The 19,670-nt window shown below is 46.0% G+C and overlaps 1 protein-coding gene across 3 annotated transcripts; it reads left to right on the top strand.

The window, feature by feature from the left end:
- The first annotated feature begins 523 nt into the window (after nt 1-523).
- On the top strand, nt 524-17,490 carry smpd2b (sphingomyelin phosphodiesterase 2b). Of its 3 annotated transcripts, XM_056274045.1 has the most exons (12): nt 524-657; nt 4,318-4,513; nt 4,626-4,722; nt 5,015-5,091; nt 10,842-10,935; nt 11,478-11,567; nt 11,677-11,759; nt 13,176-13,308; nt 13,409-13,513; nt 15,184-15,352; nt 15,538-16,000; nt 16,353-16,364. In XM_056274045.1, exons 2-11 carry the CDS (start codon nt 4,464-4,466, stop codon nt 15,957-15,959), a joined length of 1,320 nt encoding a protein of 439 aa, XP_056130020.1. In that variant the 5' UTR covers nt 524-657; nt 4,318-4,463; the 3' UTR covers nt 15,960-16,000; nt 16,353-16,364. The 3 variants fall into 3 exon arrangements, with proteins under 3 accessions (XP_056130020.1, XP_056130018.1, XP_056130019.1); XM_056274043.1 differs by having other exon boundaries at nt 15,538-17,490; XM_056274044.1 differs by lacking the exon at nt 524-657 and adding an exon at nt 2,458-2,589 and having other exon boundaries at nt 15,538-17,490.
- Nucleotides 17,491-19,670: the final 2,180 nt, after the last annotated feature.

The raw sequence follows: 19,670 nt of genomic DNA, 5'->3' as shown, positions 1-19,670 counted from the left end.
GCAATTACTCATTTGTGTGGTCTTCAGCTTTATGCGTTTTAACTATTTATTTGCGAATTTATTCAATTTGCTCTCATGTTTTTCTCTATGATTTCCTTGTCTGTATTCGTTTTTAACTTCATATCAGGCACTCTGTAACGTCTTCTTTTGAAAAGTGTGATGTAAAAGTTTATTATAATTATAATTACATACTGAAAATACATAGAGGGTGAATCAGTCCAAACTATGCCACGTGCATTCTCAAATACGCGTATGTGAGCGTGCTGATGGGTAAACTACTTTGTTGGATATATTTTTTTTTAGAAAGATGATTTGCCGCGTTGCAGCGATCGTCAGGAAACCCACCAGCGCGGGAAAAACTCCATTTCCCAGAATGCCGCGCTGCTCACACTTCCCGTCACGTGGTTGTTTACGGCGAGGAGGCATGGAGTCCGGAAAAAGCTGCGCTTGAGCGAAGAAGAAGAGAAAAAAAATCCGCTGTCTTCCGTGAGACTCCCCAGCGCTCAAGATGAGGCACGGCGTCGTTTAAATGACGCTATCTTGGATTCGCGGAACCCGGAACGCCTCGAAGCGGGAGTCGCAAAAGCCCGACTTCGTTTGAAACGGCCGACAAGCGGCTCGAGCGCGAGCCGAGCGACGTCACCGCGGTGCCGCGAGGTGAGTGAACGGCGAAGGGCGACAACTAATCCCGCTAGTTTACCGGACGGCAACGGCGCGATTTCGGTTCCACTTACTTTTTGTCCCTTTTCAGTTCCCATAGTTTCCTGCCCGGTGCGCGCGCGCGACACGGCGCCCGGCTAATAATAACAACAACAATGTAGCGGCCGGAAGAGGAGGCGGTTACATTGTCCTGCGGTGCGGCGGCTTTACGTTATAACCGGCTATGGCGATTAAACGGCCAAAGTCGTTTGTGTAACGAGGCCGTGTGGCGACAGCCGGTCGGACTCGTGCTCGATCCTCGTTCTTGTCGTCCCGCGTCGCGCGGGGCAACTCGGGACGAGACCTCGCGTCCGTTCAAACCCAGCAAAGCGTCGCCAGGCAGGCAGGCAACAAATGTCGCCTTAATTGGTAACATTGTGAACGGCGCTCATCGCTCTAGAAAAGCGCTATTATTATCGCTGTAGTGTGTTCAGCATCTCCCCCCGAGAGTACTCCGGCGCAGTATTTATAACGGACAAGCACACTTAACACACGTAGAGTCGGAAACTTTGACTCTCATTCGTTTCATTGTGTGCTGAATTATTGTGTTTTAAAAAAAAACGACGTCGAAATGCGTCGTCACGTGGAAATGTCACTTCTCTGTTTGACATTTGGTTCGACGCTGGCTTTGACTTTGGTGCTCAGTGCGTTAGAGCAGTGTTTCTCAACCGGGGGTCCGCGGACCCCCTAGTGGTCCGTGGTGTAATTGCAAGGGGTCCGTGAAAATAAAATATCTTTAAAAAAAAAGATCCTATTGTGGAGTTAGAAAACAACGAGAACGGGAGACGTGAGAGTAGACGTAGTCGAGGTAGTTTACTAGCTCCAACTTAGCATGTCATACATCTGACAACGACACTGAACTGACTGTGAACCGGAAGCGGAAGTGCATTATCTGACCCCTCGCCTCTTCCCTTAAAGGTACACCGTCCTCTTAGGTGAATGTCTCTCGATATATAGATGTGGGTCACCACACTATGACATTTATAGAAATAGGATTATTTTACTCAAATGTGACTGAGACCTTTATCTACCTAAACTATAAAGGGCAACAGGACTTTTTTCTCTAATTACATCTGTTTCACAAGTGTAATTTATTGTATTTTAATAAGAGATCTCGCTCCCGTTTGCATTGTTAAAAGTTACTGCATAAAAATTCTGTTGTTACATATATCTGAAAGTTACTGAATACATATTCTGTTTTGTTACATATATCTGAAAGTTACTGAATACATATTGTGTTTTGTTACATATATCTGAAAGTTACTGAATACATATTCTGTTTTGTTACATATATCTGAAAGTTACTGAATACATATTCTGTTTTGTTACACATATCTGAAAGTTACTGCATAAGAATTCTGTTTTGTTAACTATATCTTAAGTTACAACTGAAAGCTCTTATTTTTGCCCCAAAGAGTGAATAAATGCTATAATGCAATTTAAAATGCAGTTTCTACTGTTTCTATCAAATTGCAACCCCCCCTCCCCCAAGATCAGGTGGAGGGGTCCTCAGGGTAGATCAAAAATACGCAGGGGGTCCAGGACCCCAAAAAGGTTGAGAACCACTGCGTTAAAGGATCTTGGTGTCGGGCCTATAATGTACCTGTATCCTGTTCATGCACGCTCATTCACGTGCGTTTTGCCAAGCATGTCAGTGCACTACATAAATCAAGGGTGCGCATGCGTCTTAATTTGCAGCTTGACTTCTGCACGGTGGATGACCTGCATTTGTGACCAGTCAGGGTTGTGGTGGATTGTGTCTGAACACACTTGCTGCTGGCTGACAGGCTTCCTGGCTGAAAAGGGACACTTTGACCATTTCAAAGCAGCTCTCCCCTCCTAACGTCAACCAGCCGTGCTTTTCACTATCCTGTTGGTTTTTCAACCTGAGTAAGCTATGTCAGCAATGCGTTTGCTAAGGGGAAGTGTGTTTTGTCACGCCAGTGGGAATAGGGTGGTTTCAAATAGCCCCTTGCACCTGCATTGTCTCCTTTTATTGCAAAGCAGTAGGCACTTGTTGGCAGCAGGGTCAGTCGAGGCCTCCCAGCATCCGTTTAAAGTGAGTATTTCATTTATCGAATAGCCTTGGTTGCTGATTTCTAAATTTTGCAATAGCCCTTTATTTGGTGTTACACCAATACACTGTTTTTTATGATAAACAGATGACAGAATGACAAAATGAAAAGTAATATTTTTGTCCCTGTGTTGTAGTGGATGAAAAATTGACCTGGACCATATTATTAATAATGATTTAGATTTAGCAAGGAACAAATTAGATACTTATATTCTCACCTTTGTAAATAACTTTTTTTAAACTTATTTTGCTGCTGTAATTTTTGAAACATTACATTATTTACACCTACGTTCAAACAAAATGTCACGCATTAACACATACTATGTTCCAGATTTTAAATCCTGGAAGTTTTATTGACTCCTTTGTTTGAACAACAGGTACTCATACCAAGGTTATAAAGTTGAGGTGTGTTCAGCTGCTACATATGATACAATAAAAAAGTTAGCGTAGTCATATGCAATGAGGAAATTGTCTTCTTGGTCCCCCCCCCCCCCCCCCCATTCTCCGTCTGGACGGACTCGGCCTAACAGCTCTTCTCTTGACTTCTGAACCCTCACTTGAGTTTATTTTTGTAATTCAGTCGTCAACTTGAACACGGAGATGTTGTTCAGTCTTGTTTGCTTAAGGCTGTTTATTACTGTGAAAACAAGATGAGGTCAGGCTCCAGTGTGCTTGGATTGCATTTTCAGATGCTGAGTGGGACATTTTTATGCTTCTCTTTACTTACTGTTTTGTTTCCTTCCTCCTTCAAAATTGGGCTTATTTTCTTCGCGGTTGATATGTAATTTTCAATTCAACATTTTTATTTTTTTTTGGTAAGATCCGGGTAGCGTAGCGGTCTATTCCATTGCCTACCAACACGGGGATCGCCGGTTCGAATCCCCGTGTTACCTCCGGCTTGGTCGGGCGTCCCTACAGACACAGTCGGCCGTGTCTGCGGGTGGGAAGCTGGATGTGGGTGTATGTCCTGGTCGCTGCACTAGCGCCTCCTCTGGTCGGTCAGGGTGCCTGTTCGGGGGGGGGAGGCTGGAGGGAATAGCGTGATCCTCCCACGCACAACGTCCCCCTGGCAAAACTCCTCACTGTCAGGTGAAAAGAAGCGGCTGGCGACTCCACATGTATCGGAGGAGGCATGTGGTCGTCTGCAGCCCTCCCCGGATCGGCAGAGGGGGTGGAGCAACAACCAGGACGGGGCTCAGAAGCGTGGGGTGATTGGCCGGGCACAATTGTGGAGAAAAAAAAAAAAGAAGATCTGAGCATTGTCCGTTCCCCGTGTGGGTTCACATTTCATCAATATCAGCCTAAATATTCCCGTGGGATGGCTGCCATTTTTTCTTCCTGTATCAAAAGTGGTGTTTGCTATACTCATATCCTTTCTCTTCTCTTCCCAGTCTTGAAACCCTGAAATTAGTTTTGTGAAGACGCAAAACCAGCCTGAGCACCAATCCTGTGTCTGTACTTCTAATAACGTGCATCCAACTCTTGATGTGAACAACGTTTAACCCTTCAACCCCCACCCAACCCACCAACCCCCATGTGTACAGCTCCAGGCAGGTGCCTCGACGGCGTTGCAGTATTGTTGCCCTGATTCTTCGGCCCCCAGACTCGCCACACAGGGACTACCCACGGGCTCCTTTGCCGCTGTTGCCGTTCCCGTCGCCACAGTCCCCGATCCACTGGATCCTCCAACATGGCGACTACAGACACCATCAGTCTCCGGGTCTTCTCTCTCAACTGCTGGTCAGCGGCTGTGCCTAGTTGCAGTTTCATAAAGGTGTGCCATGTGTCCCCGCGATGTGTTTTCGTTACATAATGATGTCTTTCTTTCTTCCCTTTTCTTCTTTATCTGAAGGGGTATCCGCTACCTAAGCAAACATTGTCTCCAGCGCTATGCCATGATCGGGGAATTGTTGTGCAAGGACCAGCATGATGTTGTGTTACTACAGGAGGTCAGTGGGGGTAAAACACACTCTCGTACACAGACACACGAGCTCACAAACTCACATGTTCGGTGTCATAAAAACCTTCTTCACTTACTTCACATTCAGTCAGTCACTCATTTAAAACCATCACCAAGTATTTGGTAGGCTGGTTGACATACGCCAATTTAATTTTGGAGCAGAAAAGAGAGATAAATGGAGCCCTTAGCCAACCCGCATCCCCCCTAATGGATATCATTAATTATCCAAAAGATGTACTAGAAATTTGCTGGTTTTTTTTTTTTTTTTTTATTTTCTCTAGGTATGGAGTGAGAAAGACTACCTGTCGCTGAAGAGGAAGCTTGGTGGCAGCTATCCCCACTCCCACTACTTCAAAAGGTACAGTTCTCGTCCTCCTCGCCGAGATTTTCACGAGCGTTGCGTTTTAGCCTGTTCACGTTTGATCGCCATTTGGTCTCCACGAGGTAAAATCCTAAAGAAATTGTGATCTGCGGTCTAAATGCCGCTGATGTATCCCTGCGTCATGGTCTATTCATCACACTGTCGTGAGCTCGTCATCGTCAATTATCTCTGCAGATTTTACTGAACTGAAGTCTTAGATTAAGTACTATGCAAAGGATTTGCTCTGATGTTTTGCAGCTTAATGCTCTCTTGAACTCCATACCAAGGCACAAGACTGGGATTAATCGAAGGGTCCTGCATTTCTAATCCCTTTAGGGGCTCTCTCTCTCAAAAAAAAAAGGACTTGGGGAAAAAAATATGTTAACTCCAGTCAATTGTTGCCAAGTTCTCACAACTTAAACAAGTCACATGTACAAGAAAATCACTCATTCGAACTATGCAGGGAAAGACTACAGCCAAATATGTATTTCAGGTGCTGTGCAATGCAGTCGAGGGTGCTGGTCTACCCTGGAATAAATTGGCAGGAATCACCACGGACGGTGCCCCGTCAACAGCGGGAAGAGAAAGTGGGCTTGTAGCACCGATTCAAAGAAAGATGCAGGAAGAGAGTGTAGATCCCACAGTTGCATTGTGCTGCATCATTCACCAGCAGGCACTCTGTAGCAAATGCTCGAAATTTGACAGTGTTATGATTGTCGCGGTGAAATGCATGGCCTGGCGGCCTGTCCAGGGTGTCTCTCCGCCTGCCGCCCAATGACTGCTGGAGTAGGCCCCAGCATCCCCGCGACCCTGAAAGCAGGATAAGCGGTTTGGATAATGGATGGATGGACGGATGGAAGAGGATTACATCACTGTCAGTTCTGTGCGTTTCTGGGAGGAAATAGATGCCACGTATGGAGATGTGTTGTACTTCACAGAAGTGTGCTGGCTGAGCAGGGGCAGTGTCCTGAAAAGGTTTTTTGAATTGAGGGAGGCGATCAGGGAATTCTTGAAAGAAGGCAGGCTACATGTTCCTGAGCTTGATGATCCCAAATGGCTCATGGATTGTCTTAGCAGATATCACACGGGCACTTAACACTCATTACTTAAAACTGCAGGTACAGACCAACTTGTCACTGTAGCATTTGGTAGTGTGAAAGCCTTCTCTGTGAAACTCGGATTATGGAAGACACCGCTCACAGAGAAAAGATTTGTCCACTTCCCAACACGCCAGTCAGTTATTGATGATGGTGCCAGAGTCAGTGCTGATGAGTTTGTGACCACCATTGACATTCTGCAGAAGGAGTTTGAGCATCGCTTTTCTGATTTTAAGACTCACAGCACCACTTTCCAGTTATCTGCAGACTCCTCCCCCTGTGACGTGGACACTGCTCCAAGCACATTTCAGATGGAGCTCACAGACTTGCAGGGCAACACTGAGCTGAAGGCAAAGTTCAGAGAGGCACAAGAAAAGCAGGAGATGCTTGGACGGACAGTTTCTCAGAGAGCTTCCCGAAACATTCCCACAGTTGTCCAAACTTTTCAGGCAGGTCATGTCTGTTCGGCAGCAGTTACCTGTGTGAGAAACTGTTCTCAAGTATGAACTGTAATAAATCAAAGCATAGGTCCAGACTGACCAGTGAACATCTCCAGGCTGTCCTCAGGGTGTCCACTGCCCAGGCCCTGAAAGCAAATGTGCTTCACCTGTGTCAGCAGAAGAAGTGCCAGGTATCTGGCAAGAAGTAGGCCAAATATATGTAGGCCTAGGTCAGGCTACACTATGTACTTAGCTACCTATTCATGTGAAAACTCTGGAAAAAAAATGAGAAATTATGATAAAAACCATGTGAAGGTTATATAGTTTTTTCTTCATCCCTATGGCACCGGCCCTCCTCCATAAGACCAACTGTCAAGTGGCCCCCAGGTAATTTGAGTTTGAAACCCCTGGTCTAGAGGAAGGGGGGGCAAAGAAACAAAAAATGATGGTGGGACTCTAAAGTTAGAATGTGTTTAGTTAGGCTTAAAAACAAAGAAAGATAGTACAAAAACCACTCAATGGCTTCAAGTACAATGTAAAAATGAACGACTCCACATTCAACCTTGGCGGCTTTCTGGCTCGAGCCAATGGCTTTACTTTTTGCATCTTAATTCCCCAGAAAGAGACAAAACTGGCAACTTTCTTTGACCTTCTGAACAGTTTGCCAACACTGACCGTGAGTGAACCGTGACTCGTAAATCTCGGCCCTCTGAAACTACCAACCTAGCTTACTGTGTCCTCTCCGATAGCACTGCAAAAGTTACCTACGACACTACCAGCTCTGAAACAAGAACCGAGACGCTCGTCCAGCCTGACCGATGCAGCGAGCAGACAGCATGGCGGGAGGGAGAGTCATCCCCAGAACAAAAAGCGGCTCATTTCTAAAGCAATATGCAAATCCTCCTTGCAAATAATCACATCGTCACACAAGCTGTGTGCCCACTTCTGTGGAATATGCTGACAATGGGCCGGGATGCAAAACTATGTGCAAAATGCATGAAAGCCCCCCCCCACCCACCACCCCCACACAAAACCAACAAAATGTCATGTGAGCCTACACATCATGACAACACGCACACAGCCAAGCAACCATTAGCGACAGACACTTCAGAACCATGGACAGTGATTTTGGAACCCACCACCACAAACAAGCAATATTGTTGATAAATGATATTATTAGACTGGCACAGCTGCCTATTTAATATATATGTTGCGGTAAATTTGAATTGGGTAGTTGAGTTGAGTTGGTAAATTTGGCAGTGGCAGCAAAAATAAAGTCAGTTTGGCACGGCAGCCTATTAGATTTGAAATAGCTTAACAAATTAAGCTGTGGTGTAGGTCTTCCTTTGCCAATTAACTCCAACTTTTCATTAAAAGTTAATCTTGAAAATGGCATGGATAATACATTTGCAATGATATCTTCCTCACTGGGGCGGCACGGTGGATAACGCGGTCGCCTCACAGCAGGAAGGTCCTGGGTTCGAGCCCCGGGGTAGTCCAAACTTGGGGGTCGTCCCGGGTCGTCTTCTGTGTGGAGTTTGCGTGTCCCCCCCGTGTCTGCATGGGTTTCCTCTAGTGTCCTCCAACAGTCCAAAGACATGCAGGTCAGGTGAATCAGCCATACTAAATTGTCCCTAGGTGTGAATGTGTGTGTGTCAGCCCTGTGATGGAGTGGCGGCCTGTCCAGGGTGTCTCCCCGCCTGCCGCCCAATGACTGCTGGGATAGGCTCCGGCATCCCTGTGACCCTGAGAGCAGGATAAGCGGTTTGGATAATGGATGGATCCTCCTCACTAGCTGTAACGTTACTCACGGCTTCCATCATGAACCAACAGGCTAATCAGCTAGCTAGTTTATCGGCGTTAGTTTTGTTTTTTTTTGCTAGCTTGTGATTTTTTTCCCCCCGCAGCAGGCGGAACTTGTCATAAAATTAGTGATAACAAAGCCCACCCATTTAGAGGGAGGATATGATCGGTCAATTTTACTGTCATTAGAAATTTCTCTCTCAGTTAGCATTTTTCTTCCTAGCGACTGCAGAGGCAGCAAAATTCTGATTGGGAGACAAAGGGGCTTCTTCCACTTAACCCTTCACATTCCAACACAAACTGAATAGGCAGGTTTGGAGGGTTTATTTCCTCAGAAAAATGTTGTCTCGATGTTGACTGTCAAATCATGAATTCATAAAATAAAATTCAAACTGATGACTTGTTAAATATTATTTTTTAGAGTATCTTAGGTCCTCTCTGAGGGCCTAGAGGGCTCTGACGGTTCCCCTCTGACACCGATACGTTAGCCGCAAGGTGATGTAGAAGCACGTGACATTTCAGTTTTCACATCTCACCTTCTCACCCATATTAATGACAGTCATGTCTACTGAGATCTGGCTGCATGAATCTCTTTGTGATGTCACATAGTGTTCATACGGGTCAGTCTGACTGCAAGGGCCGCGGTCCGGACTGTGGGCAGAGCAACTGATCCATGTGCCAGGTCAAATTGTTAATAGGGTAACCGTCTTGAGTGGAGACTATAGTCTCTTTAAAATATATAAGCTTGTTTTTATGTTTATGATTTTGGTGTCACTTTTGTCTCCCTCCCTCCCAGTAACTGCCTGATTGAGAATAATGCTTTTAAATAACTGGTTTATCATTGCGTCGTCTAATTTCTGTAAACGTAGGCTAATTTTTCATTCCCCTTCTCCATCTGTCTCTCTGCCACAATATCCCTTACTCTCCCAGTTTACATCGTATGCATTATTAGTATGCACATCAGTCGATGGTGACGGCTAGTGAGTTTTGGGGCAGCAAATTGCCAGTGGGCAACAGTGGTTGCAACACTTCCATGAAAAATGCCCTTGCAAGCCTCATACCTGCTGAACACATATAGAATAAAGCCATGTGTCACTGGAGACCTCTTTTAAATAAACACGGCTCACCTTGGAGGTGAGCTCCTGGATGGCGCTATGACAGGTGCAGGTCCTGAGAGCTGGCAGGAGATCCTCGGGGGTTAATTGCTGTGCAATGAGAAGTTTTACGACATTACAAGTATTTGTCCTTCACATTGGGGCGCCACGGTGGCGCAGTGGTTAGCGCGGTCGCCTCACAGCAAGAAGGTCCTGGGTTCGAGCCCCGGGGTAGTCCAACCTTCGGGGTCGTCCCGGGTCGTCCTCTGTGGAATTTGCATGTTCCCCCCGTGTCTGTGTGGGTTTTCTCCGGGTGCTCCGGTTTCCTCCCACAGTCCAAAGACATGTAGGTCAGATGAATCAGCCGTACTAAATTGTCCCTAGGTGTGAATGTGCGTGTGTGTCGGCCCTGTGGTGGCCTAGCGACCTGTCCAGGGTGTCTACCCGCCTGCCGCCCAATGACTGCTGGGATAGGCTCCGGCATCTCGCAACCCTGAGAGCAGGATAAGCCGCTTGGATAGTGGATGTCCTTCACATTGTGATGATACGTATATAAAATTAAGTCGTTTCAGTTCATTTCCATTTGTTTCCACAAAGGCGCAGTACTCGTCGACTGACTGATGGATGAGATGCAGCAAGTGAACCACTACTTAACCTTTATGCTAACCAATCAGGTGACGGGTACCACCCCTTTGTGCCTTCTCTTTGTGGGACCTAGCAGCGAGCTTTGTCAGAGTAGATGTAGCTTTTGTTTCCTGCCGCTCCTTCATTCTTATTGGCTGGTGGACCGCCTTCATTCTTATTGGCTGGTGGACCTCGAAGTGACATTGATGAGCTGAGTTTCAGCAAATGTTGAAACTGCCTCCAACTTTGGGAAAACGGGGCGTGCTCATGGTCCGAGGCTCGGAAACGAGGTCAGGACCCTGCATTGGGTCAAGAGCACTCAAAGCGGGACCTCTCCATAGTAAAAAATACAAAAATGCAGAAAGTGTTTTTGTTTGTTTTGTTTTTTAAGATCTCCGGTCGACACACGGCCTGATTCTACATAAAGTAAATTCACAAAGGCCTTTCTCGCTGGGACTCTTAACAGTCGTGCTTTACATCCATGGCATTGTGTGTCCTTGTTGAAACATGCACATCACCAGTATCCATGTTCCCTTTCCACTCATTTTTTTTCCCCCTCATTTTTTTATTCCTGGTTGCAGCCTTGGTAAATAAAGTCATCATATGCTTGCTGCCTGAATAAGTGTGTTGTGTTTCTTAAAGCTCATCTCCATGTGTATTCTTTTTGTTTTGTTGTGTTGTACTTTCAGCGGGGTCATTGGCAGTGGACTCGCCATTTTCTCCAGACACAGGATTGATGATGCATTCCTGTACCGTTACTCCCTGAATGGGTATCCATACATGGTAAGTGTGGAGATAATGAGATGCAGAGGACTGTAGATGCACTTCCCGAATACAGGCCTCTTATCTCAGGCTCATAGTAAAAAGTCATTTAACTTTTAATCCGTTGTAATAAATGTTCTTAGTTTGATTCTGATTCGCTGAAATGGTCTTTGTGTTTCAACCGAGTTTGGATCTTTGTCGGACGATAATAAGATTGAAGATGAGCACGAATGGACCCACATGGATTTTTAACATTAGACAAGTTAACTGCGAGTGTGGTTCGACGTGTGTGAATGCTCAATTTTCATTTCCCAAATTTGGAAAGAATCACCGCAAGCCATATAGACCTTATTATAAAGCCACCGTAGAAAAGACAGATGACACACAAAATGTTGTGAAGCTCACAATACACCTTAAGGTGTAATGGAGAATAAGTGACACACTGCTGTGTTATTTTTAGGATCATTTTCCCTGCAGTCCCCTTAGCAACACCTCGGTTGTGTCCCTTCATCTGTCTGTTTGTTCTTGCTTCATAAAGTGTTTCTACTTTCTCCACTGTGCAGGCCCACCACGGAGACTGGTTTGGAGGTAAAGCTGTAGGGATGGCCATCTTAAACATAGGCAGACTGCGAGCACACGTCTATGTCACTCATGTGAGATATCCCTATGAAAATAATAACAATAAACATCGCACATGTGACATTGGTTGTTGGTCAGTATGCTAGTTGATACACCAGTATCCCTGTGTGCCTTTTGCTTTAGTTGCATGCCGAGTACTGCAGAGATAAGGACACCTATCTTCCCCATAGAGTGGTGCAGGCCTGGGAGCTGCAGCAGTTCATTCGGTAGGGAGGGTCTGTTTGGACTACACATCCTCATACTTGTTACATACAAACTTATTACATACTCATTACGCACATACTTGTTACACAAATGCTCTTTACACGCATACTAATCACACACGTATTTGTTACATAAATACTCTCTTTGCACAGACAGTCAGAATCAGAAACACTTTATTTGTCATTTCATTTTATGCACTTGCGTACATGAAACAAAACATGGTTTCCCCCAGCCCACAGCAGTGCAACACAAAGACAAAAACACACATCCAAAAACTACAAGAACACATATTTCCAAACTAACACATATATCTAAACTAAAAAAAAAAAAAAAAAAAAAAACCACTGTCCAGGAGAATGAACGCCAGCCAGGATGACTGTCGGAACTGCCGGTCTGCATGGGCTAGCAGTTAGCTTAACCTGCCCCGCTTCTGCATTCTGTCAGACCGCCCTCGGTGTTTCCTCTTCGGACGCAGCTCTGGTCAGGGCTGTGATCCTTGGGCCCTCAGGATGCAGCAGACCAGGCTCCCTCAGCTGATCCAATGCCAGCTCTCCCAGCCAGACACCTTTGACACACCTCCCCGCACTCCACACGCCGACACTAAAAACACAGCCAAGGCAAGGCGAGGCCGCTGCCAGACCGCCCTTGGTGTTATCGGAACTGCCGGTCTGCATGGGCTAGCAGTTAGCTTAGCCTGCCCCGCTTCCGCGTCCTGTCAGACTGCCCTCGGTGCTACCTCTTCGGGCACAGCTCCAGGCAGGGCCCTGAGTCCACAGGACGCAGCAGACCAAGCTCTCCCAACATAAAGGATGACATTAGATGGGTTATCTTTTTTTCCCCCATGGAGAATTTTTAATGGTACTGACTGAGCGCTAAATGGCTGACAATGTTCACATTCAACTGTTGACATTTGGACGGCCCGGTGGCGCAGTGGTTAGTGCGGTCGCCTCATAGCAAGAAGGTTCTGGGTTCGAGCCACAGTGTAGTCCAAACTAGGGGGTCATCCCGGGTCGTCCTCTGTGTGGAGTTTACATGTTCCCCCCGTGTCTGCATGGGTTTCCTCCGGGTGCTGCGGTTTCCTCCCACAGTCCAAAGACATGTAGGTCAGGTGAATCAGCCGCACTAAATTGTCCCTAGGTGTGAACGTGTGTGTGTGGGCCCTGTGATGGCCTGGCGGCCCATCCAGGGTGTCTCCCTGCCTGCTGCCCAATGACTGCTGGGATAGGCTCCAGAATCCCCGCGACCCTGAGAGCAGGATAAGCAGTTCAGATGATGAATGGATGGATGTTCACATTCAACAGGAGATGTCGGTACACTGCGATTGTTCAAATCCCAACGCAAAGTTTGCAGTTATACTTGTATAAATGTGATTATGTTTATGTCATGTATGTGATTATTTCATTTTTATCTCCCACAAGCCATACCTCAGGTGGGGCAGACTTGGTGATTTTAGGAGGGGATCTCAACATGCATCCTCAAGACCTTGGTAACAGATTACTAAGGACTTTCACAGGCCTACGAGACTCGTACTTAGAGGTGACAAAGTTTGATGTAAGTAGTGACGAGGATGCAACGGTTGTAAGATTAATGTGTACTGAACATAATCCAACAGTGGTTTCCATCTAGAAATGTTTGTGATCGTGTTTTGCAGGGATGCGAGGATGGAATGACCTTAATAGCAGATAATCCTTTCATTAACAAGAAAGAGATTGTTCCCTTCGAGAAGGGAATCCGGATCGACTATATCCTGCTGAAGGTGAGGAAAAATCTTTTTTTTTTGGTCCTTACTTTGTGCTTTGTTATCCATTTCATGTCAGTCATAGCAACATTCATTCATTCATCCATTATCCAACCTGCTTATCCTGCTCTCAGGGTCGCGGGGATGCTGTAGCCTATCCCAGCAGTCATTGGGCGGCAAGCGGGGTGACACCCTGGACAGGCTGCCAGTCCATCACAGGGCTCATAGCAACATGTTACAGGAATTATTTTCTAACATTTCATGAGTCGGCATAGGCGGCATGGTGGCACAGTGGTTAGCGCGGTCGCCTCACTGCAAGAAGGTCCTGGGTTTGAGCCCCGGGGGTAGTCCAACCTTGGGGGTTGTCCCGGGTCGTCGTCTGTGTGGAGTTTGCATGTTCTCCCCGTGTCTGCATGGGTTTCCTCCGGGTGCTCCAGATTTCCTCCCACAGTCCAAAGACATGTAGGTCAGATGAATCAGCCGTAATAAATTGTCCCTAGGTGTAAATATGTCGGCCCTGTGATGGACTGGTGGCCTGTCCAGGGTGTCTCCCCGCGTGCCGCCCAATGACTGCTGGGATAGCCTCCAGCATCCCGAGACCCCAATTGACCTTTCACAAAGTAGCTAGCTTGCGATTCATGTCCCCCCGCAGCAGGCGGAACTTGTCATAGAATTAGTGATAACAAAGCCCACCCACACCCCAATCACAGCATTGCAAGATGGTGACAGATGTACTCTTAGCCACCCCCCTGTTCAAGGATGGTCGTTCCCTCTTCACATAGATGGCCTCTTTGACTCCCCATTCAAACCAGCGTTCCTCCCTATCAAGGGTGTGCACATCCTCATCCTTGAAAGAGTGGCCACTGGCCTGTAGATGGGTGTAGACTGTGGAGTCCTGGCCTGAGTACTTCTGTCACCATCTTACAATGCTGTGATTGCAACTATTCCCCAATCCTCTGTGAATAGTACACACGGCCATTGTAACTCCAGTTAATGGTCATGGCCTTTTGCATATGAAAGCAATGGTTGGTTTGGGTCGTTATACCACTGTATTGTTTGTAAGGGTGGGGATACCTGCAGTCAGTTGAGACTGAAGAGGTCACTTAGATGAGGGATGAAACGTTTCTCTCGATAAACGTGGTGTCCAGATGAACTGATTCAACCTTCTGTGATTTAATCTGGATCATTGAGCATGCATAAAGACAATACTATCATGCTTATCTTTAGGGAGCTTACACAGTATCACTATATACCACCATATCTGCTGACATATAGAAAAATACCATGCTTAAGAAGCCAGCCGAGCTTCATCACTGTGACCTGTTCGGTAATGTAAAGTATGATATAAAACCAAAAGTAGTCTTCGAATAATACTCCCTCAAATATCTCAAGACTTCATTTTGTAGGAAATTTTAGGCAATAGATTCTCGTTATCATTAATTTACACGACAAAACTTCATATCGTGTGTATCGCGATATGAAGATCTCCGAATTTCATGCCGATACAACACCGCCGAAAGCTAAAAAGGGTTGTATTGACATGTTGACCAACCCCACTTCGTTTTCAGAGCCCTTCTTTCTTATTTTATTCGACCATAATTACACCGTAGTCTTTCAGATTGATACAGTAAGTTTTGTATATGTCATATTAAGTTATGATTATTATTAAAACATTTTGTAATTACCAGGGGTCTTCCAAAGTGGACATCCGGTGTGAGTCCATGTGCACTACCAAAGGCTCTGTGCCCGATCATCCTTTCCCATATTCGGACCATGAGGCGCTTTCTGCTGAGCTGCAGCTCACCCAGAACCAGGCTGGAGATGACCAGCAGACGAAGGAACAAGACTGCACGCCAGGTACTTTCCATGGTGGACCAGAAACATGGAAATTAGTTACATGCTGTAAAATAAATCTAAAGATGCGACTCGGGTTTTTAAACAGCCAGTTAGGACTTCCAGGGTTTTTACCTGCTGTTTCTCTCTTTATTTAATATTCTATAATAACTACAATGATATTTATTATCATTATTTTCTGTCCCCAGGCAAGCTGGCCGAGTTGGTGGACATCGTGACCGAGGCTCGCACGGAGGTCAAAGTCGGCCTGCACTGCGCGGAGAGGATGCGCTACACGGCAGCCCGCACCGGGGTGATGGGCCTGGCTCTGCTGCTGTTGGAGCTGACCATTGCGGCGGTGCCCTGGTTCGCCCTGGGCGCAGAGCAGCCTTTCCCCCGCGCCACCTTCTACCTGCTGGCGGCGCTGTGCTTCGCCATCCTGCTGACCACGGCTCTGCTCTATATCTTTTACACCATGGAGGTGAAGTCTCTCCAGGGAGCCGAGGACCAGATGAGGCTGGCCGTGGGCAGCCTGCAGGAGAGGCTGCGTGGCGTCCCCTTAGCACAGCCCGTCAACGTGGAGCGGAGGACGCCGCCAGAGCGTCAGGGGCCCTTCGGTCCGGAGGAGTAGAGCAGGAGCTAGAGTCACAGGGGGTCTGAGTGGGACCTCTAGTAAGGGATTCTTGTAAAGGAGTCACCACTGCTATTTTTAATACTGTTGAGATGAATATTTCTACTGCAGCGGTCAGGATGAATGTGTTTGACTGAAAGAATTACACATGCAAAACGAGTTTATATCCAGAAGACGTGCGGGACACAAGCTATAATACTTTTGTACTTAGACTTTTAACTTAAGTTAGACGTAGTTTCTCTCTCTATGCACCTCATCAGATAGGCCTCCTCTCTCCGCAACGAGTTCCCGTTTCATAATATGGCAGCGCACAGCACACCGTGCATCAGTAACTTAATATTGGTAGTTTAAACGTGAACATGTATACTTACCCTCTTTTGTTTGACCCTGCAGGTTTGAATAATTGGAAAAGTGGAAGGCTAAATTGCATTCCACCACTCGAGAGTGGCGAGGGGACCACTTACTTCCTACTCTTTCAATTCCGTCATTCCTTTTACAGTTTGTATGCCATGTTGTCACACGGAGCCACGTGAAGGAGAATGAATTGTGCAGCTTACAGGAAGTTGTCAGAAGTTCCAAACCTCAAATTCCAGACTTGACCTATTTTTGTATGTTCTTGCTTACCTACTTGAGTAGTCTTTTCATGTCCACCTCAGGGACGACGCAGAAACGCCCGTAGTACCGCGAGTACACGGTACTACGGGCGTTTACTGACGATGAGGATAGCTGCAAATGTTTCTCCCGGTCCAAAACGGTGGACGCGTCCAATAGCAGTTATAGAAATACGGACCCAGTGCACGGGATGGGTACCTCTACACAGCTTAGGTAAGGTGCAAACCCTGCATGCCTCCTTTCAAATTTCGGTTAGAATAAGGTGTCCTGTTGGGACTATGTGAAGACGTTTGCAGCATGTCATCATAGTATTTATGAACAGACTGTGTTTTTAGAGAGACAATCCACACTCCTGTGTTTTTTGTAAACTGAAGATTAGAGATTTGAATGCAATATATGTTTTTTTTTAATCAGTCAAGTACTGTAAATTGGTGTTGTCAAGATAGATTAATTATTGAGTAGACAACATCATGAATTATAGATTATAAAATGCTCCAAACATATTTAGTAATCAGTACACCTAAGTTACCAACAAGTTCAACCATTTTATTTTTATGTACTGTAACACAATAGCTTGAAAAGAGAGTTGTTAATGATATATATATAAAAAAAATATCAAATATCGTAAAACTTCGACTGTATAACCCGAATGATGAAGGACTTGTGAAAACCAGTTTTATTTCATTTTATTTCATTTATGTTCAGACTATTGTTATTCAAAAAAAAAAAAGTAGCGTAGTTTATATATTCTTGCAATAAGGTTTGTAGTTTTTCAATTCATACCTCTTTGTATCAATTCCATTCCTGTAACATTTTGATGGACATGATTGTAAAGGCAATAATAAAGAATGTATGCTGCGTTTTCTGTCTGTGTACTGGCCAGAGGGAATGTTAGCTGTGAGTATAGATACACAGGGAGACATGTGGGACACCTTTATACCGAGACATTAAACTTAAAGTTAGATTTAAATTGCATCGCACTAGTGGGGAGTGGATGGGGGGGGGGGGACCGGTTATTTCCCTCTGTGTAAGACAGAACATGAGGTTAAGACTCCTGCAGGCTGCAAATGGTCAATTTTGCTTCTTTGCTCGGTCACGATTGATAATGAGTAGCTTTGAATATTGATAAACGAGTAACAGGTCACTTATAAGTTCTCACAACACACTTGTTAACATCAGCTAACGCTCAAAATATTAACAACCGGCTCCCTTTTAATGTTTGAATAATTGTGCATCACACAAGGTCAAAGGTTAAGTTTCAGAACAAAATCCTAAATCAATCAGTCGAACTTTATTTGACTAGCACCTTTCATACAGGTTAGTGGTGTTCAAAGTGCTGCACAGATGACTCACTGACTGACTCACTAAATGGTTCACTTTTTTTATCTAGTAAGTCCTATTAAAAAAAGGTTAATATTCAACCTGTTTGCTAATGTAAGCTTATAAATGCCCTATTATTTATAATCAATATTCACTACTACTCGTTCTGAAACGTGACCCTTAGCTGATTTAAGAGCAATTAATATAACGTATATAGGGAATTACATGATATGAAGTACTACCTACACAATATGAGTGCAACAAATGTGATTGCGTGAAAATGTTTGACCACTAGAGGGCAGCGGTGCATTGTAGAACACTAGAAAAGGTCACCGTAACGTTAGTACGGTAGTTTATTATCAAATCAGACGTCTTTATTTAGGAAATGCAAAATAAAAGGGAAAAATGACCAAGTATAGTAATAAAAAAAACAACAAATGATAAAAATAAAACCAGAAGAATTCAACAAAAGAATTCTCAACAGAGAATCCAACAAATAATGAACCTAAATAATACACTCAGTTTTCATTATAATTATATACAAAAAACATAAAAGGACAACTAAATAACACAAAGTGCTCCTGATTCCTGGTATAATAATAATAATAATGATAAATTAAACTTATATATCGCTTTTCTAACACTCAAAGTCGCTTTATAATAAACGGGGTGAAACAAGACAGCAGATAAACATAACACAGACATACAGGGGGTGGATGGGAAGGGGGGGCAAAAATACAGGGGTGGATGGGAAGGGGGGGGCAGACATACAGGGGGTGGATGGAAGGGGGGGCAAACATACAGGGGTGGATGGGAAGGGGGGGGCAGACATACAGGGGGTGGATGGAAGGGGGGGGCAAACATACAGGGGGTGGATGGAAGGGGGGGGCAAACATACAGGGGGTGGATGGGAAGGGGGGGCAGACATACAGGGGTGGATGGGAAGGGGGGCTACGAGAGGGAGAAGCGGCAGGCACCACACACGACACCAGCAGTATCTCCCACTTCAACACAGACACAAAAGGGCAGGAAAAGCAGCAGCAGCGCTGTGGACGCTGGTTTTCTGTGGGGGTTTACTCCCGCAGCCTAATTCCTCTCCCGAGGTCTAATTATCATGTGACGTTATAACAATGGGCAAAATTCAAATGAACTCCACACTTGCCAGGTTGTATTAAAATAAATAAATAAATAAACGAGTATCGTTTAAATTTCAACAAGCGTGGTTTGGTTTTCCTTCCCCAGTGGGATGCGGCGTCTCTGGAGGACTTGACGTTGACGCGGAGGCCAGCGGGTCACGGAGACGGAAGCACACGACCCAAACAGCTCAGGGTAACCCCCAAACCGTGCCGGGCCCGGGAGTCAGGGGTAACCCCCAACCTGCGCCGGGTGCCGGGGGTCGGGGGTAACTCCCAACCTGCGCCGAGTGGCGGGAGTCAGGGTAGCCCCCAAACTGCGCCGAGTGCCGGGGGTCGGGGGTAACTCCCAACCTGCGCCAAGTGCCGGGGGTCAAGGGTAACCCCCAAACTGCGCCGAGTGGCCGGAGTCAGGGTAACTCGCAACCTGCGTCGAGTGCCGGGGGTCAAGGGTAACCCCCAAACTGAACCGAGTGGCCGGAGTCAGGGTAACTCCCAACCTGCGCCGAGTGCCGGGAGTCAGGGTAACCCCCAACCTGCGCCGAGTACCGGGAGTAAGTGGTAACCCCCAAACTGCGCCGAGTGCTGGGAGTCGGGGGTAACCCCTAAACTGCGCCGAGTGCCGCGAGTCAGGGGTAACCCCAAA

This window comes from Lampris incognitus, chromosome 2, assembly GCF_029633865.1.
Source record: "Lampris incognitus isolate fLamInc1 chromosome 2, fLamInc1.hap2, whole genome shotgun sequence".
NCBI lineage: Eukaryota > Metazoa > Chordata > Actinopteri > Lampriformes > Lampridae > Lampris > Lampris incognitus.
This window is presented reverse-complemented; position numbering and strand designations above follow the sequence as displayed.

Bases quoted from the DNA above. Each gene is read 5' to 3' on its own strand.
- smpd2b (XM_056274043.1), top strand. From the start codon at position 4,464: ATGGCGACTACAGACACCATCAGTCTCCGGGTCTTCTCTCTCAACTGC. The intron at 5,092-10,841 runs GTACAGTTCTCG...TTGTACTTTCAG, and splicing joins CACTCCCACTACTTCAAAAG to CGGGGTCATTGGCAGTGGAC. The intron at 13,514-15,183 runs GTGAGGAAAAAT...TGTAATTACCAG, and splicing joins TCGACTATATCCTGCTGAAG to GGGTCTTCCAAAGTGGACAT.